General features: G+C 35.4%; 1 protein-coding gene across 1 annotated transcript in view; it reads right to left on the reverse strand.

The window, feature by feature from the left end:
* LOC126416427 (longitudinals lacking protein-like) overlaps nucleotides 1-11202 on the reverse strand; it is a 123402-nt gene extending 112200 nt beyond the window's left edge. Inside the window, exons 1-3 of the mRNA XM_050084148.1 lie at nucleotides 11133-11202; nucleotides 9624-10457; nucleotides 8013-8108 (exon numbers count right to left, since the gene is read on the reverse strand). Coding sequence (XP_049940105.1) covers nucleotides 8013-8108; nucleotides 9624-10442 — 915 coding nt within the window. The 5' untranslated portion in view covers nucleotides 10443-10457; nucleotides 11133-11202. The remainder of the gene's footprint in view (nucleotides 1-8012; nucleotides 8109-9623; nucleotides 10458-11132) is intronic.
* Between the last annotated feature and the right edge of the window lie 453 nt (nucleotides 11203-11655).

Below are 11655 nucleotides of genomic sequence, written 5' to 3' on the forward strand. Positions count from 1 at the left end.
GCACAGTTGGTACCACTTTGATCATTGCTGTTATTACATGTAGACAGTAAATGAATGGTAGAAGGGTCTTCTTCAGAATGTAGCTCAAAATTAAATTTTGAATTAAAATTTCAAAAACAAATAGAAAATGTCATAGATAATAAGTGTGTGTAATCCTGTACACAGAGTGAAGCATGTTGCAAATGCTTGCCCAACAACAATCTTTTTTGTTTATACATGCACAAACACATAACATGTAATCTTGATGTACACAAATCTTGAGTGTTGTTTTAGATATGAACTGGTGAATTAAGTCACAACAACCAACCATGAGAACATGCTAAAAAGAGACAGCAGGAGGGAGATGAAGTAGGTAATGAAAGCCTATCTTACATAAGTAAATCAAACCTACAATACTCATCACTTTCACAGTGCAATCTAGACAAGCACCACAATATCTGCTACAACAAATCTCAGGAACTTTTTCTGTAAGTTGACTAGTCACAAACAGTTATGAAACTAGCTGTCTGTGACACTGATGGCCATCACCAGTAAACCATCACATACATCCCCACTTTAAAATCAAATAAAGCAAGGCTAGCTAAATCTACATTCTGCAATAGTGAACTAACAGTACCTTAATTAATATAGTAGTATCACATTCAACTGCAGTGACAGTAATGTAAACTTTCCAATTGCAGTTGTTTCACTTTTTCACTCCACTAACAACAATAGTTAATAATACTGTGAAATAATCTCTACAATGCAAAATATACATAACAGGATGACAGCTTTAGATAACTATCACAATGGAATTACTTCTCACTTCTATAAATTTTTGTTCATTTCACTTTATAAAAATGTCTTTAGCAGAAGTGGAATGCTTCTGTTTGTCTGAATAGTTCTCATATTCCTCAGTGGTTTATGAAAATGCAATATTTATTATTATATGTATATGGAAGATCAGTTCTGTTTGATATTTATATTTTATCTACATGAGTGTTTGTGTGTGTAAATGTGTGTCTGTATACACACACACATATATATATGGTGCACTGTATTTACTCATTTACAAGACTGTTATATAATTATGCCTGATATTGCAACATGGTTGCTCAGAAGGTTGGAGGCATAAGATAAAAACAGCTATCAGATATTTTAATACCATCCAGTGGTACCAGAAATATCTCTCTTTTTCATTTGTCAGATTTTAAAAATATAGCTTTTGTATAATTTCATCTTTCATTTCAACTTTTGTAGTGCTATAAATTTTTAAACCAAATAGAAATCATGCCTCCCAGGTATTAATATAAATTGAGACACACATGCAATAATAATATCCTGAGCACATGTTTCCTAACAATATGTAGGTACATAAGAAAAAAAAAAATCAAGTTGTCTTGAACACAAATTGCCTATTATATCATGTAGAATTTAGAAAATTATTTTTCCCATTAAGTTGAGTATAGAAACAATGCAGACAAAATCCATACAATTTATCTGCTTAACAATAATCTACCAGAAAAACACCATTCAAATGAAGGGGGTTTCCCTATACAGCTCTTCCCTATCACTAGAGGTTCATTACTTACACTGCATTATACAATATGCACAGGAGGGAGTGAAACTACGACACACACACACACAAAAATGAATCCACTGAGCCCATTGTTGGATCACAAATCATTGATTTCAGAGTGTTAAACAAAGCTTATTAGAAATGTAGAAAGACCAATTGAACTAAGTCTTTACATACTCAATTTCTACAACCTGATATCTTTACAGCCAATCTTGGTTGAAACAAGCACACCCCCTGTACACCATAGACTAATTTCTTTACAAACAGCTACCAGGAGAAACACAATGACAGAGGAACTAATAAACAAAAAGAAAAAACTCCCAATATCATAACAAAATGCGTAAAGGCACTTCTACCACCGATACAGGAATGGCATGCGCTAAAGGGTAGAATGAGATCTAGATTCTGATCACTAAACTTTAATAATGCATATTAAAGCTTCGAACTCATTATTAATACCAAAGACAGGCTACTTTTTGCAGACTATCACTCATCATTGAAATTATAACATCTATTAACTTTAACAATAACATTCTATCACAGCTCTTTGTAGTTGCCTTTAATCAAGAGAAAATATCCCTTGTAGGAAAAATAGTATTGTATTTCTTAGCTCATTTTATCAAACAATAAAAAGAAACCTGACAATTGTCAGCATTAAATATCTGCTCTTACATTAAAACATGAGATTGCTATTTAAGAGTATAAAAATTAGCATTTTCCTACTGTTGAAAAAACAGTATACATATATATATAGTCATTAGTTATTTAGTTAAAAAAAATACCCTCCTCTGAAAATGAGTAAATACAGCTGCCTACTTTCTAAAAGTGATCACTATGCAACATTTAATGTTTGGTTGCTCAAGACCATCAATTTTTTACAGTTTATAACAAATGAGGTCTTAACAATTATAAAGCACAATGCTTTGGAAATTATTTTTTCATATATATATATAACATTTGTATATACATATATCATCACATAAAGCACTTTATTTTCTTAATTCACATTGTGAATACTAAATATGCAGTTACTGTCACATAAGGTGGTGGTGATCAAGCAACCTATAGTGAAATTTTGCATGACAACTATCTGGGCCACAATACTGAAATTCCTATCATTACACCTGCCTACATCATTTTTAATAATCTGCATGTTTTGACCAAGTTACACATGTAATTTCTAAAACATTCATCTATTACAATTTTCTGGCAAGTGTTCTTATGTAACATGTAAGCAATAAAATAAACAATTTTCTTAGTTACAATAAATTTTCATTTTGCTATGCAATGTAACTAACAACATTAATCAGTAATTACAACAAAATGCCTTAATTTCATTTTTATAACTCATAGTTCAGCTGAGGAAACAGACTGCTTTTCTAGAAAAATGATCTGTTAACCACAAGCACCAACTGGGCAGCAAAAACATGTTTACTTACAACAGCTATTTTGTTTTAAAGCACTCTTGATGAACAAGTTTTAGAGTGTTTTCATCAAACACTATTTATGGCTTTTATCCTTCAAGAGCTTGCCTCAGGAGGAGCCTGTACAATTCCGTGGATATTTAACCATATGTATTTACACATGTGTGTATATATATAGATATATATATCATCTTTATTATATGCCTTTTAAAATTCTATCAAAATAACCAATTATCTAATGCTATGTTGTGTAAATAACACATTTCCCTGTATCAAGGTTAAACTACACGGAACAGCACAAGGGGCACTTTGGAATTATTAAATAGCCTATTCATTATTGCTGCGGAGATTCCTCTTCTGTATCAACTGGGCTGGGCGAAAGGAACTTCCTCACATATTTTGGATAGTGAGTCTTTTCATGAGCTTTCAGAATAGTAGATCTTGAAAACGTCTTGCCACATAGAGAACAACGGAATGGACGTTCACCAGTATGGACACGGCAGTGATCCTTCATGTGGTGACGTAGCTTGAAAGCTTTGCCACAAAACTCACACTTAAATGGACGATCACCAGTATGCACAGGCAAGTGAGTTATAAGAGAACTGACGTCTGGGAATGACTTGCCACAAAATTTACAAAGAACAACATTTGAAGAAGTTCCAACTTCACCTAAACCAGTTGCAGAAAAATCCAGCTCCATGGCTGAATTCTCTTGGGAATAAGTTGGTTCCAATTTCTCGTGAGGTGGAGGACGGCCTCCGAAGTGGCTTTCCATAAGGTTTAGAGGTTCCACCATACCTGCTGCTGCCATGGTTACAAGTGAATGCTGCTGATGCAAATGTATCTGTTCACGATATTTGAGTGTTTCCAAACTATGTGACAATATATGACGTGTGAGCTTACTCTGGTATGGAAATGATGCCCCACAGTACATACATGAGAACAATCTTGGGGAGTGACTCTCAGGGGGGTCAGACGCCCCCATAGACTCCTGCAACAAAACAAAAGAACATCAACTTCTTTTTGCTTGGATTGTTTTACTGCTAAATTTTCATTGACTGCTAATTCTCAAATATTAATATTCAAAATTAACAGAGCACAAGAAGTTGACGCTCATTTTGTTTGGCAGCGAAGTTTCTGGGGTAGTCAAATGATGTAGGAAATTCAGTACATTTAATTAAAAATGTCCATATAAAATTTATATCAACAAAACACTATGGAAAAAAACAATGACAGCCAAAACTGAAGGTCAACTTCTTGACAACTAGATAACTTTATTAAAACAAATACAAAAAAACTACAGCCAAATAAACACATACTAGGAAGCAAATAGCAACAGAAAAATCATAAACTACAGGAAGATGAAGTATGAAGTACTAAGAATACATCTTCAGTTCTCTCTTAACATCCACAAATATAACTTAACTTGTTATCCTACCCCAGTAGTTATGAAATTCTTGAGCCAGCAATCATAACAACTTTTATGACTCAGGTTATCTAGTACAACCTTTTAAACAAAAGACATTTTAAATACAGAACCAGTATTATTATTATTTTTTTTTACTTTAGAAGTTACAGCAGCATTATAACACAATACTCTTTCATATGATGCTATAGAATCAGAAAGCAAGATCCACCCAGAATAACTTTGTTAATTTGAAACCATTTGCTCATTTCCTTTTCTCCGGTTATTACGAAATATGTTGTCACTTATTTATGATCATATGGAACCTCTCTTTAAAGGCAGAAGGAAATGCACCTGATCTTCAACAACAGAAAATTTACATAACTGTCCCAATGTTTTTCAAAGTTTGGATAGGTTTCAATAAAAATGTTGCTTGCAGTTTTCTGACACAAAGTAACTGGCTAATTCTGTTCTCTGGTGGAATATTTCAGACTACACAAATTATTTGAGAAATAACCTCTATCCAAATTACAAAGCAATGAGGGAAAAATATAACATGGTATGCCCTTCTCCCTTAATTCATTTGATGGACATTTCATTTCCATCAACATTAACTGGAAAATTGTCCTTGAGAATATTCTGATAATAAAACCTGGTAACTACAACACATTTCATTCACTTTCAGCCATAGCAACAGTCTCATTGAAATGATCACACAAATCCATATTACTATTTTTAACACTGACTTTGTCTGCTAATACAGTAAAAAATTTAATTTTAATGTACACCAGAATGGCATCTACAACTCACCACTCTCATCCCCTTGTAAAAATAAGCTTTTGTCAATTTGCAGTGACAGAGGTTATGAAAACTGGCACAAACCGCTGCAGAAAAAAGGTGTCATCTGAAATCTGTGTGCAAAAATGGCTGATGGAAAAATTAAAATTTCATCATAGTCCATTACTAAATGGATATCTGATCACCACACAGAGATGGAGACCCCAAATTCTTCCTAAATGGTAAAAGTAGGTCCAAAAACCCTAGATTCGAGTAATATGTGTTACTCTTTCCTGAACACTGAAATGTTCCATATCACCAGTTAACCGGATATCCTTCATGGAACATATGTCTGAATAGATAATAAAATAACATGATTCAACAAAAATAAAGGATCGTAAAAAATGCTGGCTTTCAGAATCAATGGTGTTTAATTACTTATACTATCAAAATAACTAGGTACTTCAGCATCCTATGTCCATTATCAGTTACTACTTATACACCAATCTGCCATGTTGTTACAGAAAGGAAAGTGATGTGTAATTAAAATTGCCCCTGCATCAAAGCAAATTTTAGTAAGTTCATAATTTACAATGAAGGCATGTAATTCGTTTTAAATGAAGAAAAGTGTCATTCTGATAAATGAAAAATGCAATTACATTTGAATATATGAATAATGAGGTATACATTACTGTACTACAAATATCTTGAGAACCTGTGACCAATGAAGCAACAATGTGCTGGCTGAAATAGTTGCATAAAAACAACAATATTAAATATATAGATTACTATTCACAACATAGAGGCAGCACTGAGTCACAGACAAGCACAATGAAAACTGCTTCTCATATTTCGGATTTCTGACAAAGTTTTTCTTTGGAGGTAGAAAACACACACGCACACATGCAGATGGCCACTGTCGCTGGGTGGTAAGGCCCGACTGTAGAGGTCTTAACACCCAGTGTCAGGGGCCGTGTGTGTGTGTGTGTGTGTGTGTGTGTGTGTGTGTGTGTGTGTGTGTGTGTGAACCTTCCTTTATCTTACGAGTAGCAGTCTATCCCATCCACACTGTCGTTACTCTATCCTGGACTGTCCAGTGCTTGATGCCACACATATAAAAAGCATGGCAGCAGGTTAACATTTAGAATTGTTCAGCACAAAACAGAAATAAGTCAACATTCCAACATCCTGACCTTGTGGATGGGATGAGAAGAGTCACTTTAAAAAAGTAAAAGTGACTAACAATTTCCTTCTCAATGATGCAAAACTGAAGTAAGTGTAGGGAACACAACAAACAAAATTATTATCAAAAGAAATGTGACCACTATCAATTATTCATAACTACTGGTGAACTGTAGTGTTAAAATGCTGTCTTTCATTTCAGACGACTCAGATGTGAGAATTTGGTGACGTATATTAGTAAGTACACCAATTCATTCTTTTCTGTAGTGTATATACCACAAATATTTCATTTTTTTCAGCATAAGTTTTGGATTATTAGTGTATCCCTTCTTACAACAACTTTACAAGCAAGGATGTTAATACATCACTTTTACACCCATGAACTTAAGACATCACCCATAAAAGCAGAGTTGATTCCCTGATGGCACTGGACATAAATAAATATATTCGTGCTTAGTTATCTATTCTTTGTTTTTATACAGGACACAGCATCATATTACCAGCTCTGATTGTAAAGTTACGTCATTAGAAAATTAGTTAATAATGTAAAACCTCTTTCATTAAAAGAAAATGTGGAACAAATGCCAGGGCAACAATATGTTTATGCCATCTCTGGAACTCAAAATCAAAAGCTAAAGATGACAGTGATGGTGTGATAAGACAACCGTATTACATGGCTACATGGTGTGAATTTAACCTTCCAGTTAGTCTACAAATTCTGTATGTAGCTAAATGTGAAATATAGTCAGGCAAAAAGAAGTCCAAACCAAAGACGTGGTGGGACAGAAACAACATCTGAGAAATTAGAAAGCTCATTTTGATCATGTTTCATAACACCTACCAACATTTTTGTTTGACCAGGTAGTCTTGTCTTTCTGCACATGCATAAATTAAGTCCATAACATGAACTTTATTCCATATTATAACAGAAACACACTTTGCCTTGCTTCCTGATGAAGTTAATATGGTAATTTTACAGAGTGTTGTGAGAAACCTAAGCTAATTACCTCATTAAATAATCATCCAGTCTTGGGAGGAAAAAAAGAAGAAAAGACTTAATTGCAGATCTAAAACAAGATGGTCTGAACAGAGATGAATTACAACAAGATCCACAAATGAAAGAGAATTTGGAAAACAATGGATGAAAAGACAGATGTCACCATCCCACTCACACCAATTCATGAAATCATGTGGGTCTTTGAAGTGAATTTTAAGAAGTTATTTTGTTTTTGTGGAGAAATTTTTTGCAACAAAAAGTCAGAACTAATTCAAGTACATTGATCCCAAGATTTTCAAGTTCCTATGGAGTACATTTCACGATGTAGATATTTCAAAATATTGTAGTGACCAAACAAATTTGTCTTGAAAATACATTCAAAATTAGGAAGATAAATACCGAATTAAAATGAAAACAGGAAAAGGAACTATCATTTATTGGCAGTATTAATTCTGTCAATAACAAAGTCCCAAATACAATTTCAGTGTAAGACTTAACATTTACATCATTTATTACACGTACATTTTAAGCCTTATTTTCCAACCTCAGTTTCATTGTAACAAATCCTTCAGTACTGCCATGTATATATTTTACATTACTAAAGGGAAGATATAAAGAAGCATACTTAAGTTTGAAAAATTAGGAAACAAATTTTAGTTTTGTACTCACCAAATCTTGCGGATGTCTATAGTCAGAGGAACTTTCTCCTGTGGTACTCTTATCATCAGCAACACTTCGATCCCAATCTACTTCCTTCTTTAAAGACTGTGATATATATATAGAGAGAGAGAGAGAGAAAAAAAACATCATATCATAAAAGTTAGTGAACAGCAGATTAAAACTATATGGTAACAGTTGATATTTAATAGAAGCAACAGTAGAATAAATTATTTGGTGGAAGAGAAGTAACTAAAGAAGAGAGATGAGAGGAAAAAAGGGAAGAATTTAAAGTTTGCTGGATACATTATCATTAAAAGTTAGGTCAACATTACTTTATGCAGAGGAGCAAATGAACTATTTATTCTATTATTGCAGTGACCATTCTTGAAACATTGTAAAACACAGTATCATCATACAAAAGCCACTATAAATTTCAATTGCGAACTGGACAGTGACTAATGACTGAACATGTTTCATATAATTTCTTCCACTTACTTAGTTATTTTATATTATATATTTTCTTATATAGTATGTTAGATTATCAATCCATTTTTAGTATTTACTATAAGTACAGCCCATAAATATAATGGTTTTCACTGAGAAATTATTATCCCACTCAACATAAAAAGCCTGAGTCCTAGTTACAACAGGAAATACTCCTTTAAAAAGACTGCAAGTGTTTAACTATACAATTTGTCAGCAACACTACAATACAGCACCCTGGAAACATTTCCTATTAAAATGTCATTCACACAGGAATGCCAGTTTTCATATACACCATTTCATCTTGAAGAATATGAACTCGTGTATGCACAAACCTATTTGTTTTCCTTCTGGCAAAAGCCTCTGTGACAAAACAGACTGCATATAAGCTGGTAAGTCACACAAAAATTACAAACAGCTTTCAGTACTGTGATACGTCTGTTCATCAATAATTATGCACAGGTAATTAAATCATTATCAGCAGTGTTAAAAACATGCAGTCATATGTAGCCCTCAAAATTAGCTTCAATTCTCTTGTAAATACCAAATGTCATTTGTAATTTTAAATGCAAATACACATTTTCTCAGTGTACAGACCACACTGCTTTTGGGCTTCCCTTGTGTGAGCTGCTCTACGAGAGAAACGTCTTCTCAAAGCCAACTGCATTTACAGTTTGCTAGGTAATTTGAATTTACAGATTATCTTTGACCATATTACACTTCTTCTGTGTGAACAGATAAATAAACATGCATGTTTTAATTATGTATAGTCTTAGTGAGAGAAATTACATGCAAATTACTATGTGAAAACTTTACCCATGCAGCCACAGAGCAGTGAAGAGTAAAATTTTTTAATGGAAACAAAGTAATTCTACTGTGGGTGTGACACATACAATACCTTCTCTACCAGCTTAAAGTTTCACAACAATGAGTTTCACCTAGGGCCTGAAACCTTTGCCAGGAAAATAGTCCATTCTTAAGTAAAGTAACAGCAATAAACACACTACTGCCAGAGTGCAACACCACTGTGACACCACAGTTACCCCTGTACATGAGACACGGACTGAAATGAACTAGGAACTGTGTATTTTTGTCCTGCTGACAAAAGAGTAAGGCGTTTGGTTTACTCTTACTTACCAAGGGTACTTGTTGAACTGGTAGCATACATGAAGGCCCAGGGATTGGTTCACTACTGTGGGGAGATGGTAGCCTGCAAACAGCTGTCGAAGACGTCGCAGTAACTGCGGCTGCTGTAGGTGGATGAGATGACACTACACTGCTACCCACTGTCATATCACTCGGCCCAGCACAACTGCCACGAATGGATAGGTCATCAACTTCAGGTGTATCTGCTCGCCTCGCTCCTTCGTCACAACTTTCGTTTTCATCACAACCGGAATTATCTTTATCACCAAACTGCTGTCTCTCAACACGAACAGGCGGGGAAACACTTTCGGCTGGAAGCGGCGTTCTTGCACCTCCATCACTGAGCCTCTTGGCAGCAGAATCCGAAGAGGGAGGAACGTCAGCTCCACTGGCGTTGCTCGAATGCTTTGCGTTAGGCACTTCACTATGTTCATCTCTTCCCGAATTTAAGTTTGTCATCTCTGCGAGACCTTTCACTTTGAGACTTTCCGCTGTTTTCAGTAGAGCTGACAGCTGACAGTACTCGACGTTCACTTCACCCTTGTACATGAATTCCACTAGAGTTCTTAATTCTGCAAACCGTACGTCCTTAAGGATAACAATTGGGTGCCGGCTTGGATGGTCAACAAAAAGTGTCTGAAAATAAGATGAACAAGCTGAGAGGACCACTTTGTGAGCACGTATTGAATGTCCTTCAGCACAGGCAAGGGTAACGTCTACAAGGCTCTCGTCTTGAAGAAGCTGACTGAATACACCGAGTAAGTTGCTCTGATGATTATTCCACCTGAGGCAGTAATGCTCACTTCCCATGTCTGTTATCTCGCCCTGTAAATAGACACAGTCGTTCATTAGTTCATACGTTCCTTACACATACACGAAGGACAAATCTTTTTAATAATATGTTATCCAACAATTAAACTAAAAATCAAGTGAACAGCAAGTAACATCATCTACTATCAAGGCATACCCTTTGAAGTAGTCTGCACTTCTAGGCTAGTAGGCAGTTATGAGTCCGTCGCACAGCAAATACAGCTGACTGAGGAGACCAAGTTACACATCATACAAATCTCAGCATCTCTTGAATTAAAAGGATAGCTACTTAGGAACATTGCTTCCATCTGTGTGCAACAAATGCCACCGCGTTCCTAAAGATGCGCACGGTACACAGACCGACGAGGCAGTTCTTTAACGCGTAAGTCACGGGCACCTCTCTCGAGACAGCATATGCCACCAAGCTGAAGAAAACTATTTTTTCCAAGGAAAATAATCTTTTGCACTATTTGTATGATCAACTCTTCAAAATGGCGGAAATTTTATGCAATGATTTTTACGAACCCTTCATCATGTTTGGCAGATTGACCATTCACCTTAGGAATAAGAACACCGCTAACAGAAGTGTCTTCCTCTCACGTCACTGATATAAAACTGCTTGTTGGTTCACTATAACTGTAAATCACTAACGTAAAACCACTGCCAATTCGGAAAAACACAAATATTTACCTTGCTACATGAAACGGAATAAGGCCTGCCACTTCAGCAACGGCGGCTCACCCGGCCTACAGTGACGTCGCCGGCCTACTGTCAACCGCGCAGTTGGAGGGTCAAGTCAGTGCCTGCATACATCAACAATAATTTTGTAAGATGAAAGCGGCAGTAAATTAATAAATACGATACGTTGTGAGACATTAAAAATCAAAACTAAATTTTATAGCGTATTAAACTTTTAAAACAAATGCGGAGTAAATATTTGTATTCGTGTTTCAATCTTTCGCTTGACTAGTGCGCAGTCTCGGCGCGAGGAGTGGGGGTGGGAACAGCCGGCAGATCACGCACTCTAGCGCTGCTGCCCAGCTGCCGGCGTGAATTGAAGCACATTTAGCCATCGTTAGTGTGTCTTTTGATTGCATACAACAAGAAATATAAATACGTGCAGTACGTATTTTTGTAATGTATTGAATAAGACGCTTTCCGGCTCGCGGAACGCTTGGAACCTTGAAAATAGCCAATTTTTATACCACTGTTG

This window comes from Schistocerca serialis, chromosome 8, assembly GCF_023864345.2.
Source record: "Schistocerca serialis cubense isolate TAMUIC-IGC-003099 chromosome 8, iqSchSeri2.2, whole genome shotgun sequence".
In the NCBI taxonomy this organism is placed as follows: Eukaryota; Metazoa; Arthropoda; class Insecta; order Orthoptera; family Acrididae; genus Schistocerca; species Schistocerca serialis.